Genomic DNA, 19529 nt, shown 5'->3' with positions numbered 1-19529 from the left:
CTCTGAACTACTCAAAGTTTCTGCTACCGGTTCATCAGAACTGGCCTGAACTGGCTGAATACCACCTCTGGTAATCTATGTTGTGTTCCCCAAATTTTCAAAACACAATCGTTTCGTTCTCCTTTGGAACCACCTTACTTCCACCAGGCTACCCCCAAATCTCCCAGTATATAGAACATTCCTAATTGGTGTCCTTCTAGATGGATTCTCCTTCAGCTTCTGCTTTAGGCTGTGTTTCCTGCAGGCTCCGTTAAGCAAAAGAGACCCACCCTGGCTGAGGTGCTAAATAAAGTCGCCCCCACCTATGATAATTCCTTTTGACTCCTACCTCAGATGAGGTGAACCCAGAGAAGCTTCTGCATTCCAAGGCTGTCTCTAAATGCCCTTTTTTGGGGCAACATCGTTTACTCTTGTAACCCAGGAGAAGCTCACCTGGGAGAAACAGGCACGGAAGGTCAAGTTAAATCGAACATACTTTCTGTGAAGGGAATCAGGCTGGAGAAAAAACAATCCTGGTTTAGCCTCTTTTGACAGCACTCACAATCTGGGCCTCAGTGTCAGCTCTTTCTCCCAAGGTCAGGAGGGTCTTCAGCAGCGGTGGGATTCAAATTTTTTTACTACTGGTTCTGTAGGTGTGGCTTGTGGGCTTGGTGTGGCTTGGTGGGAGTGGCAGGAGAAGGATATTGCAAAATCCCCATTCCCTCCCCACTCCAGGGGAAGGATACTGCAAAATCTCCGTTCCCTCCCAACTCCAGGGGAAGGATACTGCAAAATCTCCATTCCCTCCACACTCCAGGGGAAGGATACTGCAAAATCCCCATTCCCTCCGTACTCCAGGAGAAGGATACTGCAAAATCTCCATTCCCTCTGCACTCCAGGAGAAGGATACTGCAAAATCGCTATTCCCTCCCAACCAGCTGGGACTTGGGAGGCAGAGAATAGATGGGGGCAGGGCCAGCCAGAGGTGGTATTTGCCAGTTCTCCAAACTACTCAAAATTTCTGCAACCGGTTCTCCAGAACTGGTCAGTACCTGCTGAATACCACCTCTGGTCCTCAGTTACATTTGAAGCTCTACCCAGTTTCCAGGGCTTCCTGGACCCTTTTAAAAGACGAGCCATTGCTGTTTTGTGCCTGGCCGAATGGCTGCTCTCATCAATGGGGAAATGCGCTAAGGAGACCAACCTTATTTTCTTCCTCTCTGGAACAGGCTGAGTCATTGGCAGCTCGCAACTGCAGAATGGGTGTCTTGGGACTTCCAGGGCCGAAATGGAAAATTCAGGCCAAGCAAGCAAGGTTAATGGAAGCCACAAAAAAGTTCCTCGGTTATTACATTACATTTTTCTTTCTTTTTTTCCTCCCTTTAAAAAAAAAAAAAAGAAAGGCACCATTTCCCATTAATCTGCGCCTGGCAAGCAGGAATGAACTGGTAGTGGTTCAAAAGATGTCTGGATGTATAATCCTGTAGGATGCTAGTAGGAATTTGGACCTGGATCTGGGCGTGCATCTAAGGAGGTCAGCAATGCTAACTTATTGGGGCCTTGATAGAAGAGAATATTTGCAGTTCGAGGTTGAATGGGGGGGTGTCTTTGGTGCGCCTTGAGGTTGGTTGTTTCCTTGCAGATGTATCATGGTACCGTATTTCCCCGAAAATAAGACAGGGTCTCATTTTTTGACCCCCTAAAATTAGTGCTTGGCCTTATTTTTGGGGAGGTCTTATTATTTTTGAGGTGCAGGAGGCCCCTTAACTTTGGCCAGCGGTCTGGGGATCAGCTGATCCAGAGAGGGCCGGAAGTTCTGTCTCTATTTCTGGCACACTCTTGCCTGCCCCAGTGTTCGCTGGGCCTGCGGTTCTTTTTGAGGCCGCCACTAAGAGAAGGGGCGTGGGAGCTAAGATTTTTGGGAGGGGCCTCTGTGAGGCTGTTCCGCATGGATGGCAGGTGTGTGTGTGGCATGTTCCCCCCTTCCCCCCAGGAAATGGCGGGGACAATGTCTGTGCATGCATTTAAATATTTTAGGAGAGGCCTTATTTTCAGGGGAAGGCTTATTTTAGCACAGGCGCTCATCTGGGGAGGTCTTATTTTCAGGGAAACAGTAACCTCATCAGGACTACTAAAGAGTGAGGTTTGCTCTGAGCAAACACCACTCCATTTTTAGCATTGATGATGTTATCTAGGTGGGTTATGAAAGGTCTTGTGAGAAAACAACCAACCTCAGAGAATACCGAAGACTTCACAGAGTCATATAGGATCCCAAAGTTATTCTTGGCTGTAGGATATAACTAGAGAGGTTAGTCCTCCAAACATTGCCCAAGCTGCCAGTCTCCCACCCCATTGATTATGTTAGGTGGGAACTGTTAAGAGGCACATCTGGAGGTCCAAATACTCTCTCACCAGATGGGAACACGGCAAGTGCAGCGTTCTTGAAATCAGGGTCTTTGGCATGATGCTATCACCTGAAAAACTCTCCAAGGTCCATAGCAGAGATCATGAAGGCCTAAAGGTAGCTTGTCTACTGCAGGTCAGATCATCCATTCATTTATCTCATTGCTGTCTGTTCAGACTCAAGCTATGGAGCTATATCTCATCCCTTGTCACCCGGTCCTTTTAATGGGAGGATCAAAACTGGGGCTTTGACCACGCAAAGCAAGTGTTCTACCACCACTGTGGTACCATTACCCCCTACAGACTTTAATCTGGCCTGATCAGGGGTGGGTTTCAACCGGTTCGCAGCGGTCCCCACGGTTGGTCAGTGAACCCGGAAGTAAGTAACTTCCAGGAACGCCGAAGGGCCCATCCGCCCGCCCGCGCTCCTTACCGGTCTTTGAAGGCTTCTGTGCTTCCACAAAGGCGCATGGCACATACAGCACCTGCGCGATTCTCCGCAAGCAGCTGGAGCATCACGCAGGCGCTAAGACACATGCATGAACTGTGCGCGTGCACGAGGACGTCACCGGCCCCATTCCAACCGAATCAGTTGGAACGGGATAAGCAACCCACCAATGGGCCTGATGGAATAGAGATACCCTTAAGGTGATCTCCATTGGGATGAAGAATTCCTTGACAAGGAAGGAGTAGCTCCATTCAGAATAACAAGGACCTCTGAGTCTTCACATATTGCTGAACCTAGCATCATACAAACCAAAGGTTTCTGTTTCCTACAGCATCATCCCAAGAAATTTGCCCACTGATATTGGAGAAGGCCCATATATGCAGCTCCCAACGTCTCCTGCTATATTGGGTGAAGAAGTTGGGATTCCATTGCAACATCTGGAACGCAATGGGTTCCAGGTATTCAAAATGGACATATCGTCCTTTCTTCTTGGATAACCCGTATTGTGCCTTAAGCAAACCAATCAATTCAAGAAACCCAAATCAAAACCCAATGGTTCAAGAGAAACAGAACACTAATAAATTACATCCCCTTATATAAATACACACACATATATATCACATCCCCTTGAGGTTCCTTAGTTATCAGCAGGTAATACTTCTTTGTATCTCAACTGTATCACAAACCAGGTTTGATCCAGGTTTGAAAGGAAGGACCAAAAGAAAAGGAAGTGCACATATCAAAAAGTCAAGATGTTGCATTCCAATTAGCTATAGGAAATAGGTTTTTTTTTTTATTATTTCAAGTTTTCATAAAAATCCTTAATTATTGAAATCAAAAGTTACAGAGGAAGTATGTAACTTTTTATGGTTTGCTGTTTTGATTTTTTTTTTTCAGTTTGCTGCTGTCTTTTAAGATCGAACACAGGAGTCCATCAGAGTTATGTCCTACAAACAAGGGAAGATTCTGGAGACGTCAGCAGAACATTTTCACAAAGGAGGAGGAGGAGGAGGAGGAGGAGGAGGAGGAGGAGGAGGAGGAGGAGGAGGAGGAAGTGATGCGGGATTGTGGGGAGAGAAGGAGGGGCTGGGAGAGCTGAGTGGAGAGAAAGGAGGTTGGCATCTGTGTTGACTGTTTGCAGTCACCGTCATCATCGTTTGATAAAAAAAACACTGCCCGTCCTTAGTAGTGCCGTCTCTGTTCTCCGGTTCTTCATCCTCAGATCATTTTCATGTTGAACTTGCGCGGCGCGTCAGCAGCGGAACTGATGCCCGCATCGGATTTCCGTGGGACGTACTCGATTTCAATATTGTGCTTGGTGTTCCCTTTGCCTCTGCTCCAAAGGAAGAGAAGCACCAGGCAGAAGAGCACGACTCCCAAGAAGGAGATGAAGCCCATGGTGGTGGCAATGATGAGGGTCTTGATGTCGAAGGGGAAAGGCACGGTGGCACGCGTGCTGTTGGCATCACTCTCATTCGGCTGGTTGGAGATGAAAGCGAAGGTCTTATTGGGTTGGTGGGGCCAGTCGGGGGAATAACTGCGGACGTGCAGGTGCGCCAGCATGGTGTCATTGCCTCCTGCGTTGCTGGCGATGCATAGGTAGGTGCCGTTATCCTGAATCTGGGCGTAGCGCACCTCCAGAGTGCCATCGGGGAAGACGGTGAGCCGCCCGTTGGTTTTGGTCGAGATGAGGTGCTTCCTTGGCGACAGCCACATAATGACCGGAGGTGGGTCTCCATCTGCACGGCAGATGAACTGCACGGTGTGGCCCTCGTCCACGAAGATCTGCTGGGGTTTGCGGTCCCGTATCCGCGACCGGCGACAAATGAAGTAGTTTGGCAGGAGCGCCTCTGAAAAATCCTTGAACTGTTTCCCCTGGACAAATTCGGGAGTCGCACAGGTGGGTTGACGCTTGTTGAAGTTCAGCCTCCAGCGACGTCGGAAGATCCAGAGAAGTCGGCAGTCGCAGGCCAAAGGATTGTTATCTATGATAAGGGTTTCCAGATTCCCCACAGAGTGGAAGGCTGATTCTTCCAGTGTGTTCAGGAGATTCCCTGAAACATTCAAGATCCGCAAGTAGTTCAGGCCCCGGAAAGCGTATGGTTCCACCACCGAGAGTTGACCCCCGACCAGCTGTATCTCCTGAAGCCTGAGTAGGTCATGAAGCATGGAGCCTTCGATGCTGGCAATGGGGTTGTAGGACAGGTTCAGAAACCTAAGATAGACCAGGTGCCTCAAGGAGACGTAAGGTATGGATGTCAGGTTGCAGTGGGTGATGGACAGAGATGTCAGGTTGAGTCCGTACAGGCAGTTGGATGTCATGGTGTCTAGATAGGGCCAGTGTGAAATCTCCAGGATTTTGAGTCGATACAGCCTCTTAAAAGAGTAATCCCTGATGGCGTTGATGTTCAGGTGGCGCAGCTGTAGCACAATTAAGCCATGCAAGTGAGAGAGGGCTTCCGTAGGGATGGAGGTCAAGTTGCATTTCTCCAAGGTCAGATGTTCTAAGCTGTTGAGCCCACTGAAAGCCCGGTGGGAAATATAGACAAGGTCATTGTCCCCAACCTCCAAAGACTTGAGGTTGTACAAGTCCTGGAACATATAATCCAGAAGGATCACAATTTTGTTCTCACTAATGTCCAACTTGGTGAGGTTGCTGAGTCCCGTAAACACTCCGAGGGGGATAAGTTTGAGCCGGTTGCTCCTGAGACCCAGAGTCCTGAGGTGGAAGAGGTTATTGAAAGCCCCTGGCTCAATGCCGCTGATGATGTTCTCGTTCAACTCCAACTCCTCCAAGTGAGGAAAATTGACAAACTCGTCCTGGTTGAGAGTCTTGATGCGGTTTTTCCCCAAATCTAAAAGTTTGGTCTCGGTGGGGATGCCCTCAGGAACGGTCATGTATCGCTTCCGGTGGCAAGTCACTGAGCGTTCCTGGGCCGAGCAGTCACAGCGGGGTGGGCAACCCGTGGCAGAGCCTGAGAGGATGGATCCCAACATCAAGATGAGAATCGGCTGCCAACAGGCCAAGATTGGGCAATACATACTCCACTTCCCCGCCACCATCCTATCTTTTACCTGCAGAGGAGACAGGAGAGAGAAAAAAGAAAACAAAGGGTGAGTAACTAGGGGCGTCCAACTTTCATAGTTTGCTCATAACGTATACAACCAATCAATCAAAACAGAGCTGGAAGGGACCTTGGAGGTCTTCTGTCCCAACCACCTGCTCAAGCAGGAGAACCTGTACTATTTCAGACAAGCCAGACAAGAAATAATGGATGGAAACGGATCAAGGAGAGATTCAACCTAGAAATAAGGGGGAATTTCTGTCAATGAGAGCCATCAACCCATGGAACGGAAGTTGCCTTCAGAGGTTGTGGGAGCTTCATCCCTGGAGGCTTTCAAGAAGAGGCTGGACTGTCATCTGTCAGGAATGGTGTAGGGTCTCCTACTTGGGCAGTGGGTTGGACTAAATGACCTCCAAGATCCCTCTGTTAATAACTCTGTTATTATTCTGTTGTTTAGAAGTTGTGGGAGCTGGCGCTCTTAATGAAGGAATCTTTTGAGTTCACATCAGAGGGTTTGTTGTGTTTTGGAGAGCAGGGTCATAACACAGCAATTCTACCCAGTTTCCCTGGATGCCTGGAAAGAGGACTGGTTCAAGTTACCTTACTGAGGCCTGACCACTCGTGAGCCCTCTACCAAACCACCTACTTTTAATCTGCCTTGTGCTATCTGGACAGAATTAGATGTAACCTTTGGAAGAAGTGCTTCTGTTTTATATCAGTGGTGATGGAAAGATTCCCCTTGTGGTGATTGTGGTGCAGATATGCAAACTGTTAAACCTTTTGTGCAAGACTGCCCACGATATAAAGTTCTCTGGTTCTTTAGATCTGCATGAAGCAACAACAGAGGATACCTGAACTGGACATCCAATTAGGGGGCCACAGCTGTAGCCCCATAGAAGTTCTGGATAGAATTGTCAGGGTTCCAAATAGCATCCAAAATTAAATCAGAGTCCCAGGCAAAGGATTCCTCAAAGTTCCAATTTATGAAGAGAGCCATGTTGGCACATCTGGGGAAACCCGAATCTGAAAGCTTCCCGGTTTTCCCCACTCAGTTGAAAGTTTAAAGAAAACATATACAAGATGGTTTATAGGTGGCACTTCCCCGCAACGAGGTTAGCCAAAATGTTTCCTGGGTTATCTCCACTGTGTTGGAAATGTGGAAGAAGGGATGGCACATTCTACCATATTTGGTGGTCCTGTACTGAGGCCACGAAATACTGGAGAAGGATTCAAAAATGGCTAAAAGAGGTTACCGGGGCAAGCATGGAATGGAAACCCGAGACTTTTTTTACTAAGCATAAAACCAGAAAACATGAGTTAAATCTATATGGCATTTGAGCCTACATATAATTGTGGCCACAAGAATAACCTATGCGCAATTTTGGAAATCTACTACCCTACCATCGGAAGATGCCATAATTAAAAAGATTTATGAGTGTGCAGAAATGGAGAGAATGACGGGTTGGCTGAGGGACGAAGGAGAAACGGAACATTATCTTAGCTGGAACCTATGGTATATGTGGGCGACAAAGAGAACAGCAGGGACTTAAAACGGGGAAAGTTAAATAGCTGCTGTTAACAATGGGAACTAAAAGTGAACATGGGTATTGTAATAGATCCCTGAACTTTGTAACGAGAAGATGTTGGTTAGAGACTAAACAATGAGGAAGAAAAAAAAACACGTTGGGCTGTGAATGACTGTCACCGTGGGGTGTGTGTGTGTGTTGTATGTTTAAAGTTGTACTTGTATTAGTATGTCTTATTTTTTTAAAAAAAACCTATAACCAATAAAGATTATTTGAAAAGAAAAAGTTCAAGATCCTGCCCCCACACCCACAAGTCCATCCTATGGTCCAATCTTCCTCTTCCACGCCATCAGCTTCCACACATCCAGTTCCGGCCAGGTGCAGAGACATAGGATGCCCTTGGCTTTCTAGACAGAATGTCATTATGGCTACATATCACCCAACTCCATATAATCCCCCCCTCCAATTCCCCCCACAATAGAAAATGAATAGTAGAAAGTGCGGCAGGCCTGAAGTCCAAGAGAAAAGATGACTTGCAGACCTGACAATAATTGTGTGGATTGTGTGTGTGTTTGTGTGTGTGTGTTGGTTTACCACTCTTTGTCATGTCCTCATCATACGCTAAATAACACGAGGTCGAGAGGCTGCTTATATTCTCTGAAAACCCCTGTTCAGAGGGGTCCCTGTTGTGTCTGGTATATCAAATTATCTGGCAGAAGTGATGGCTTTGTCAAGGCATCCTACAAGAGCGCCTTCGCCTTATCAGAGGGATGTTATCACGTGATGCCCTACGACTTCTGGGGCCTCCATGTTTTATGTCGCTCAAGCTGTTACAAAGGATTGCATTGTGTTGATATTGCCTATTGTCCCAATTCTGATCTGCAGCCCCAGGAGCCGCGTTTATCTCCATTGTGATGTACATGCTCAGCATTCACGGTGGCTATTCCTTTTTATGCCCGGAGACGAGTGGAAGTGGCACGTTTCCTGTTCAAGGTTTGGCAGGATGGAGACTGCCGAATGCTATTTATGGCTCTTGACTATGGACATTGCTTTCCTGGTGTCTGTGTAGAATATCTTCTCTCTGTTAGACAGAGATGAACAGTCCCTGCTTCAATTTCTGCAGGACAGCCGATCCTGACAATCCCAAAGTACCAACTCTGACGTTAACGGAGAAAACGCTGAGTTGGCGATCCTGCGGAGTAAAATGTCAACACACGACATGATCATAGTCGTCTTAAACAGTGGTGGGATTCAAATAATTTAACAACCAGCTCTCTGCCCTAATGACCAGCTGGGTGGGTGTGGCTCGGTGGTCATGTGACCATGTGGGCATGGCCAAGTCAAGGTCAATCAGGTTGATGGACGCTTCACCTTAGCTGTTACAATGTAATAAGGGTTAACCGGAGAGGCAGTTTCTGTAAGCAGGGCAATAAAGATTAGGCTAGAAACAACACCAGAATGTTTCCTTCCTGCCTTCCTTACAGGATTAGCCCTGTAAAGTGGGAAAAAACAAAATGAGATTTTTCCCAACAACCGGTTCTCCGAACTGCTTAGAAAGTTACCAACCGGTTCTCCCAAATAGGTGAGAACTGGTTGAATCCCACCACTGGAGTCAAGCTATTCTCCAAAGCACTTGAAGGCAGGACAAGAAGGAATGGGGGGCAACTCATCAAGGAGAGAAGCAACTTAGAACTAAGGAGAAACAAGGCAATAAAGATCAGGCTAGAAACAACACCAGAATGTTTCCTTCCTGCCTTCCTTACAGGATTAGCCCTGTAAAGTGGGAAAAAACAAAAGGAGATTTCTTCCAAAAACCAGTTTTCTGAACTGCTTAGAAAATTAACAACCGGTTCTCCTGAATAGGTGCGAGTCGGCTGAATCCCACCACTGTTTAAGGAATGTAAGAATATGAGCAGTGACCGGCTGGATTCACCCATCCATCCATAAGATCGTTGCTGTTATTAAACCATGTAAAGGCACCTACTCTCTTCTCCACCGAGTAGTAATGGAACTATCCAACACCCATGCAAATGATAACTTGATAAGTTATCCCAAATGATAAGGGTATCAATAACTTCCCTCTCAACTGATATCTTACTGGGTTTTAATTCCCTCAAATAACCTTTGGATTGCCACCGCTTCTTATTTACCTTATATATACTGGACTACTGCAATGCGCTCTACATGGGGCAGCCCTTGAAGAGTGTCCGGAGACTTCAGCTTGTCCAGAATGCAGCCGCGCGAGCGATTGTGGGTGCGCCTCGGTACACCCACGTTACATCTATCCTCCGCGAGCTGCACTGGCTGCCTATCGGTCTCCGGATACGCTTCAAGGTGCTAGTCATCACTTATAAAGCCCTACAAGGTATTGGACCTGGGTACTTGAGAGACCGCCTCCTGCCAATTACCTCCCTACGACCAATTAGACCCCACAGATTAGGCCTCCTCCGGGTTCCATCAGCCAGCTAGTGTCGACGGTCGACCACCCGGAGGAGGGCCTTCTCTGTGGCTGCTCCGGCCCTCTGGAACGATCTCCCCGTGGAGATTCGGACCCTCGCCACCCTTCAGGCTTTCCGAAAAGCCGTTAACACCTGGCTGTTCCGGCAGGCCTGGGGCTCCTGAGTTCCACCCCTACTCGAATTGTTGTGCGCGTTGTGACTTTTTAAATTGTTTTGTATTGTTGTTTTGTTTTTGTCTTTTTACTTTTTGTATTGTGACCCTTCCCTTCTGGTTTGTCAGCAGCCCTGAGTCCCTCCGGGAATAGGGCGGCATACAAGTTGAATAAACCAACCAACCAACCAACCAACACATCCAAAGAATCAGAGAAGGGGTGGAAAAAAAAACATGGTTTCACAAACATCTTTTTCCTCTTGTTATACTCATTTAGACCTGTCATCTCGCTGATAAGGGGATGTTGTTTTTGCAAGTGCAAAGAAAAAAAAACGGAGAGAAGAAAGAACAGGCATTTTCCTCTTAGGAGAGAGGCGAAGGCGGGGGAAGGAACACAGCCTCCGACAAGTTAATAAACTTCCTAATGATTCTGAATCAGAACTGTGTAGTAGATGCTACTCTGGAATATTTTACAGCCTGGCAAGTGGAAAGGAGCAGCAATTGTGATCTGTTGTTTTTTTGGTGTGTGTGTGTGCATGTGCACATTTCCACACACCCTTATAGCATTTATGGGGTTCTCTTGCTAAGAATCATCTTTGTTATGTTCCTCAGGATTCCCATCTACTCTAGTCTCTGTATTGTTGAGAGAGGCACTGAAAGAAAGGAAGAGAGGAAGTAGAAACATTACTGGCCCAGCAAAATAGAGTCATCAAGAAGTCTAAGGGGTCTCATTAAGATGAAACTCAGAAGCTCATTATAGTGAAGAGAACTTCAACGGATGTTGGAGTGAAATGTTTCATGGCACAGCTTCTTGATGGAGAGCTAATCTTCCACCACAGGAAGAGGAAGAGCGTACGTGTGATCCCTTGATATAACAAGACCTACACTTTTACATGATTCATCCAACAGGATGATGAATTCCCAGAGTGGACTTCATTTCATTTGATAATCAGATCATCAGAGGAAGCCTGGTTCTGATTTACACACAGAGAAAGAAGAAAAAAGCACAACTACTCCTAATTGCAGGAGAGTCCTTCTCCCCACCCCAGTTTTCCTAGCTAACACAAGAGCTGAGCAAGATCTAACTTGCATCAGAAGATATCATCAAAGAATGATTCGACCAGCTTAACTGCACCAAATGTCCTATTGACCTCTCCCCACCAAAATTGGTGTTCGTTCAAGCAGCCCCAGGATGAGTGGTAGCCAACCTTCTTATCCTATCATCAACATCTTTTCTTGATATACCTACATGAGGATGGGGAGATTGTTGAATGCATCCAGGCCTAGGACCTGGATATCTACGAGACCGTCTTCTGCCACATACCTCCCAGCGTCCAATAAGATCTCACAGGATGGGCCTTCTCCGGGTGCCATCGACTAGACAACGTTGTCTGGCGGCTCCTCGGGGAAGGGCCTTCTCTGTAGCTGCCCTGGCCCTATGGAACGATCTACCCCCAGAGATCCGGACCCTCCCCACTCTCGCGGCCTTCCGAAAGTCTATTAAGACCTGGCTTTTCCGGCAGGCCTGGGGCTGTTGACCTCATGAATGAGGTCCAGCCCCACTAAGGTTGAGTGCATGATGTGTCTTTTAACTTGCCTTGTCTTTCTTTCTTTTTTTTTAATTTTTAGTACACTTTTAAATTGTTTTTATGTAAGCCGCCCGGAGTCCTTCGGGATTGGGCGGCATATAAATTTATTAAACATTAAACATTGCATTTGGATCCAAGCTCCATAGAAATAGCAATAGCAGTTAGACTTATATACCGCTTCATAGGGCTTTCAGCCCTCTCTAAGCGGTTTACAGAGTCAGCATATATTGCCCCCAACAACAATCCGGGTCCTCATTTTACCCACCTCGGAAGGATGGAAGGCTGAGTCAACCTTGAGCCAGTGAGATTTGAACAGCCGAACTGCAGAACTGCAGTCAGCTGAAGTAGCCTGCAGTGCTGCATTTAACCACTGCGCCACCTCGGCTCTGCGCCTCCATGCTCTGAGTAGAGCTGGAGAGTCTAAAGGACAACTTTATGGACTTCTTTTTTTAGGGGAAAAGCACAACAGAAAATCCATATGTGCAAATTGTCACGGTCCCAACTAGTACATCAATGGATTATATAACCTGCCTACTTTGATGTGATAACCCAGATGACTTTCATCTCTCCTTGTGATAGAGGCAAACCATTTCTCTCCTGTCTTCTCTTCAATATGTAGCAGCCGTTCCCTTCCTCTCTTTCTGTCTTAATCTTAATTTCCCAAAGCTGAACAGATTCATTTCTTTCTGCCCGGTCTTCATGTCTTCCAGATGCTTTATTGTTGGTACTGCTCTTCCCTGATAAGTTCAGTGTCATTAATATATTTGAATATATTTATCCTCAGAAAGCCCTTGGATGGGAGACGGAGGGCCACTATCTCATTTCCTTTTATTATCCTGGGCTTCGTTTATCTGGCAATGCGCAAAAGCAACATCTCAATACATTTAGATAACGAGATGTTGACGATAAAGAAAGAGGATCATTTACAAAATGTGGTGTCCTGAAGAGGCAGGTTCAGGGGTGAAATTCAGCAGGTTGTGACAGGTTCTGGAGAACCGGTAGTGGAAATTCTGAGTAGTTGGGAGAACCAGCAAATACCACCTTCGACTAGCCCCAGAGTGGGGAGGGAATGGAGATTTTGCAGTATCCTTCTCCTGGAGTGGGGAGGGAATGGGGATTTTGCAGTATCCTTCCCCAGGAGAGGGGAGGGAATGGAGATTTTGCAGTATCCTTCTCCTGGAGTGGGGTGGGAATGGAGATTTTACAGTATCCTTCCCCTGGAGTGGGGAAGAAATTGGTATTTTGCAGTATTCTTCCCCTGGAGTGGGGAGGGAATTGAGATTTTGCAGTATCCTTCTCCTGGAGTGGGGTGGGAATGGAGATTTTATAGTATCCTTCCCCTGGAGTGGGGAAGAAATTGGTATTTTGCAGTATTCTTCCCCTGGAGTGGGGAGGGAATGGAGATTTTGCAGTATCCTTCTCCTGGAGTGGGGTGGGAATGGAGATTTTACAGTATCCTTCCCCTGGAGTGGGGAAGAAATGGGTATTTTGCAGTATCCTTCCCCTGCCACGTCCATCAAGCCACACCCACAGAACCAGTAGTAAAAAAATATTAAATTTCACCACTGGGCAGGTTGTACAAGTAATGGAGGTGACCAAGGCAGGCTGGGACTATGTTCTTTTGGGTCCAATCTCTCCCCAGCTTGCTTGTTTCAAACTAACAGATCAAAAAGAATGTTGGTCTTGAGATGCTTTGAGTGGGACACCTCCCTGCCTTACTCACTTCTGCCCTTAGATCAGAGGGCTATCTGTAGTTCATTTGTCCTATCCAGAAACTTCAAGAATTTCCCTCTGAGGAAGGTTGGGGCTGCCAACCTTCCTCAGAATGGGGCAATCTATTCTCCAAAGTACCGAAGGCAAACAAGAATAGCAATAGCAGTTAGACTTATATACCGCTTCACAGGGCTTTCAGCCCCCTCTAAGCGGTTTACAGAGTCAGCATATTGGCCCCACAGTCTGGGTCCTCATTTCACCCACCTCGGAAGGATGGAAGGCTGAGTCAACCTTGAGCCGGTGAGATTAGAACCGCTGAACTGCAGATAACAGTCAATAGCAATAGCAGTTAGACTTATATACCGCTTCATAGGGCTTTCAGCCCTCTCTAAGCGGTTTACAGAGTCAGCATATTGCCCCCAACAACAATCTGGGTCCTCATTTTACCCACCTCGGAAGGATGGATGGCTGAGTCAACCTTGAGCCGGTGAGATTAGAACCGCTGAACTGCAGATAACAGTCAGCTGAAGTAGCCTGCAGTGCTGCACTCTAACCACTGCGCCACCTCGGATTGGAAGGAATGGATGGAAGCTAATCAAGGAGAGAAGCAATCTAGTGGTAAGGAGGAATTTCCTGACAACGAGAACAATTCACCAGTGGAACAGAAATTGCCTCTAGAAGTTGTTGGTGCTACATCACTGGAGGCTTTTCAGAAAAGTTTTGACAGCCATTTGTCTGAAATGGGATAGGATGGAATTCTTTATTGGACAAGTGTGATTGGACACACAAGGAATTTGTCACCAGTGCATAAGCTCTCAGTGTACATAAAGAAAAAATAAAATACATTTATCAAGAATCATAAGATAGTATAGAGTCTCCTGCTTGAGCCGGAGTTGGGCTAGAAGACCTTCAAGATCTCTTTCAACTCTGTCATTCTGAACTGGAGAAGATAACAACATACAAAGACCTTCAAACAGAAACGACTTTGCAATATGGTGGTAACTGTGAAGAGAGTCACAGCAACGTTAATCAGTGACTCTCCGAAGTGGTACAGAATCTCCTGCTTGAGTGGGGGTTGGACTAGAAGACCTCCAAGGTCCCTTCCAACCCTGTTTCTATATCGTTACTGATCCTTCCCCTGAATCAAGTTGGTTTCTCCATTAATTGACTAATCAAATATTGTAACTTTCTAGTAGTTGGAACACAATCCAATAACTCTTACATTTTTCACGACACCAAGAATCTCTTTTTGCATTCCAGCTGTTTTGGATGTCGGTTTCGACCAAACTTCACCATCCTGATCCATTGGTTAGGACCCTCCATACCCCAATGGGCTATTTTGGTTGTGAGGAACAACAAAATCACCTTTGCTTTCTTTTCCCACATGTGAACTTTAATGAAAAGTTGCTTTGAAAGTGCAATCTCAAATCATTACAGCGTTAGAAGAGGTCGAAGAACCGGAGCCGAGACACAGTTTATTATTATTAGATTTTTAACACCAACTTGGAGAATCCAAAATAAAGACCAGGCCTCCTTAGGTGTGTCCACAAAAGAATCGGGAGATGAATGGAGATCAAGAAAACCAGGAAAGCACGAATGGGAAGAGATTTGCAGGCTTGTTTTGATATCTCGTGCAGCTTTCAAACAGTTCAGACCCGAAATACTGGCTTTGAAGGGCTTCCAAGTAGGACTGACATTGTGAAAAGCTGCAATGATCAGAAAAGGGCCGGCTGAACCCATCATCCGACTTGATAAACGGCCAATCTCTAAGTTCTCCAAGAATCCCTTTGGAGGTCCATTCCAAAACAATGTGATAAAGACAGCTCATGGTGGACTTAGCTAGACAGCAAGCATATGGCTCGCTTTAGGAGAAACTCCTCTAACTGAGGGCTTGTCATGGACAGGTACTGCATCTCTGCGAAAATATCGTTTTTATTTCTAGGCTGAGCCAAAATCCTCTTCTCCAGCTCATGGGGCCTCTGACTGCAGATTTCAAGGCTAAAATTGGGTAATAAACCACACATGCACTCATGTTTTCTGACCTTGGACAGGAAGCAAATGAAAAATAGACAGATGTAACTTAAAGACTCTTCCCTTAAAGCAAGAGAAGGAAGGAAAACAAGGTCTGAACACCAGCCTTCTTCCACAAGCCATCGTCACGATGACCATCCAAAGACCCACACGTCAACTGAATACAAATAATTGTTTCTAACTGATGCACGTATGCATATAAACACTTGTAAGCCCAAATAAGTGGTGGCACACTTTCAAGGTATGGAAATAGGTAGCAAGAGAGGAGAATATTTGTAGTACAGGGTTGAAAGGAGGTCCTTGGTGATCTCTGAGGTTGATTTTTTTTGCAGATGTTTCATTACCCAACTAGATAATCATCAGATGTTTCATTATCCAGCAAGGTAACACCATCAGTTTGGGTAATGAAACGTCCCCCAAGAAAACCACGCTCAGAGAGCACCAAGGACCCCCAGTTCAACCCTGAGCTACAAATACCTTCTCCTATTGATAATCAAGTCATTAGACGTTTCCTTACCCAAGTAGGTCACATCATCAGTGTGATCATGATGTTACCTACTTGGGTAATTGTTGTGGCCCAGCAGGAGCCGTTGGAGCTGCCACCAGACTCTGACAGCGAGGGGCCCTCTGAGTTGGCTCTGGAGGATGTGGAGAACCCTGGACAGGGTTCCGACTCCGAGCAGGGTTCACAGAGGCTGGTTGGCCACCAGGAGGTGCCTGAGCTTTGGACCAGTGGGGAGGAGACAAGGGAGTGTGATCCTGACATCAGCAGTGAGTTGTTCCTGGACGCCCGGCACCGAAGAGCTACTAGACGTCAGGAACAGTTGCATAAGTACAGGAGGTGATTGCGCTCAGCTGGTGGCCATTAGGCTCCTCTCCAGACTATAAAAAGCTACTTGTGCACACGCCGCTCTTTGCAGAAGTCAACGCGGGATTGAATGTCGGAGGACAGTACTGTGAGCTTGGCAGGCTGGATTGCTGCCAAGCCTTATCTGTGTTTATTGTTGCCTGAGTTTGTCTGAGTTGCTGCCAAGGTCCTTATCTGTTTGTTATGCTTGGCTTTCAGCCACCAAGGTTTTGGTTTCTTGCTATTAAAGTACATTTCAGTTAAGCTTGTCTCGGCATTCGTTACTGGACGGAGGAGGGGGTCAGAACAGGTAATGAAACATCTGCAAAAAACACGACCAAATTCAGAGCCCACCATGGATAGCACCCAGGCGCTGTGGTCCTTCATCCACCAAGGAATGTTAAATTCTAACAATGGAGTAATGACATAATATGTAGGGAGGTTGCCCCTCTCTATGAAATCTCTCTTCAAATTTATATGGCTGACCACCTCTCCAATTGAACTCTGGATGACATTTGGAATAAAAAGCACAATCACAATTTCCTTGTCGGCAAGGAAACAACCAAGTTCAGAGATCATCAAGGACCCCACAATTCTCCTCCTCCTCCTCCTCCTCCTCCCCCTCCTCCAACCCTTCTCCCTACTAGCACTGATGATGTTACCTAGTTCAGTGAAGAAACATCTGCAAGAAAACAAGTTCAGAGAGCACCAAGGATCCCACAATAATCCTCCTCCTCCTCCTCCTCCTCCTCCTCCTCCTCCTCCTCCTCTTCCTCCTCCTCCAACCCTTCTCCCTACTAGCACTGATGATGTTACCTAGGTGGGTGAAGAAACATCTGGAAGAAAACAGCCAAGTTCAGAGAGCACCAAGGACCCCACACTGGAAGCAGTCTTAACACCGGTTATTAAACAATACGGGAATGGTTCTGACGCTACTTAAAGATCCGTCTGTGAGCTTTGCTGGAGAAATTACATTTTACTGCATATTGTTATGAACCAGTCAAGCTTCCCAGAAGGGTGCATCTTCATCCCCCCGGGTGCCCTGGCCATGGTTGATGGCAAAACTGAAAATTAATGTCTGCATCTCCATTTTGGAATACCAATAACGGCCCTGAGGTCTGAACTTTGTGGTCCAGATGCTCGTGGTTATCCTGCCTAAATTAAATTTGATTGAACATAGCTCTGTTTTGGAGATAAAGACTCCAGGTTTACAAATAAATATTTAATATCCGTCCCTGCTGCTCCGAGAGACCTTCGGCTCGGGGCTAAGAATTCCTCTAGTTATCTGCAAAGCAGCAAAACAAAAAGAGGAAAAAAAAGGCTTTTATTTCAATAGAAAAAAACATTTAAGCCTCTGCTTTCCACACACCATTTATTTGCAGGCTGTGAGGACACACCGGCTTAACGTGCTTACGGAATTAAGCCATTTTCAACAGACCCACATCAAAAGGATCTCAGGAGGAATCCCAGTTAAAACTGGTTTTCAGTATGGAATGTCCACTAAATGGACCAGGCACTGATGAAGAAGTTCAGGAGCCATTTCTCCCTTCTTTTCTCTCCTTCCTTCCTTCCTTCCTTCCTTCCTTCCTTCCTTCCTTCCTTCTTTTCCCTTCTTTTCTTTCCTTCCTTCCTCCTTCTTTTCTCACCTTCTTCCTTTCATATTTCCTTCCTTCCCCCTTTTTTCTCCTTTCTCCTTCCTTCCACATTTTCTCTCCTTCCTCCCCCCTTCTTTTCTCTCTTCCCTGCCTCCTTTTCTCTCCTTCCTTCATCCTTCCATATTTCCTTCCATATTTCCTTCCTTTCTTCCTCCTTCCTTTCTTCTTTTCTTCCCCATTCTTTTCTCTCCTTCCTTCTTCCTTCCATGTTTTTCTCTCTCTCTCCTTCCTTCCTTCCTTCCCCTTCTTTTCTTTCCTTACTTCCTCCTTCTTTTCTCACCTTCTTCCTTTCATATTTCCTTCCTTCCCCCTTTTCTCTCCTTTCTCCTTCCACATTTTCTCTCCTTCCTCCCCCCTTTTTTCTCTCTTCCCTACCTTTTTCTCTCCTTCTTTCATCCTTCCTTCCTTCCTCCTTCCTTTCTTCTTTCCTTCCCCTTTATTTTCTCTCCTTGCTTCTTCCTTCCACATTTTTCTCCTTCCTTCCTTCCTTCCTTCCTTCCTTCCTTCCTTCCTTCCTTCCTTCCTTCCTTCCTTCCCCTTCTTTTCTTTCCTTACTTCCTCCTTCTTTTCTCACCTTCTTCCTTTCATATTTCCTTCCTTCCCCCTTTTCTCTCCTTTCTCCTTCCACATTTTCTCTCCTTCCTCCCCCTTTTTTCTCTCTTCCCTACCTTTTTCTCTCCTTCTTTCATCCTTCCTTCCTTCCTCCTTCCTTTCTTCTTTCCTTCCCCTTTATTTTCTCTCCTTCCTTCTTCCTTCCACGTTTTTCTCCTTCCTTCCTTCCTTCCTCCTTCCTTTCTTCTTTCCTTCCCCCTTCTTTTCTCTCCTTCCTTCTTCCTTCCACATTTTTCTCCTTCCTTCCTTCCTTCCTTCCTTCCATCCATCCATCCATCCATCCATCCATCCATCCATCCTTCCTTCCTTCCTTCCTCTCCCCCTCCCTCCCTCCTTTTCCCAAATTATGGCTCCCCACTATGCCATTAGGGCCCCCAAATGCATTTGCAGAAATACATTTTAGAGTTCTGGTACTCAGCTTCATACCACCTTGACTTTACACAGACTGTGCATTTGTTTTAACCCAAGGAAGAAACGGTGCGCTAAAGTCAGAGGGCAGGCGCCACAGATCCAAGGGCTAATGTGCTTGGGAGGGGGGGTGTTATTTGAACCCACTGTGCTTTCAATGGGTCTTTCCTTAGCCTGGCGACTGCAGATTCGGCTCCCTTTGTAACCCTGGAGAGAAGTCTAAAGCAATCAGCAGCACCAGATTGATCTTCCAAGAACCCAGGAGGATTGGAGCAGATTGACAGTGGAGATGTTCTCCAATGCATGCTCTCTCCCTCCCCCTCCTTCCCCCGTCTGTCTTTCTCTCTCTGTCCCCCCCTCTCTCTTTCTGTTTCTTTTCTCTCTCCTTCCCTCCCTCTCTCCCTCCCTCTCTCTCTCACCCTCTTTCTCCCTCCCTCTCTGTCTCTGTCTTTCTCTCTCTCCCTCCCTCTTTCTCTCTCTCTTTCTCTTCCTCTCTCTTTCTGTCTCTCTCTCTGTCTCTCCCTCTCTCCCTCCCTCTCTCTCTCCCATCTCTCTCTGTCTCTGTCCCCTCTGTCTTTCTCTCTCTGTCCCCCCTCTCTCTGTCTTTCTGTTTCTTTTCTCTCCCCCCTCTCTCTGTGTGTGT

General features: G+C 46.5%; 1 protein-coding gene across 1 annotated transcript; it reads right to left on the bottom strand.

The window, feature by feature from the left end:
- Positions 1–4048: 4048 nt before the first annotated feature.
- LINGO1 (leucine rich repeat and Ig domain containing 1) lies at positions 4049–5905 on the bottom strand. The gene has a single exon (XM_032233551.1). The coding sequence runs from the start codon at positions 5891–5893 to the stop codon at positions 4049–4051; it is 1845 nt and encodes a 614-aa protein (XP_032089442.1). The 5' UTR covers positions 5894–5905.
- Positions 5906–19529: the final 13624 nt, after the last annotated feature.

This window comes from Thamnophis elegans, chromosome 16 (genome assembly GCF_009769535.1).
Source record: "Thamnophis elegans isolate rThaEle1 chromosome 16, rThaEle1.pri, whole genome shotgun sequence".
Lineage (NCBI taxonomy): Eukaryota > Metazoa > Chordata > Lepidosauria > Squamata > Colubridae > Thamnophis > Thamnophis elegans.
Note: the sequence above shows the minus strand (reverse complement) of the source record. Positions and strands in the feature narration are given on the sequence as shown.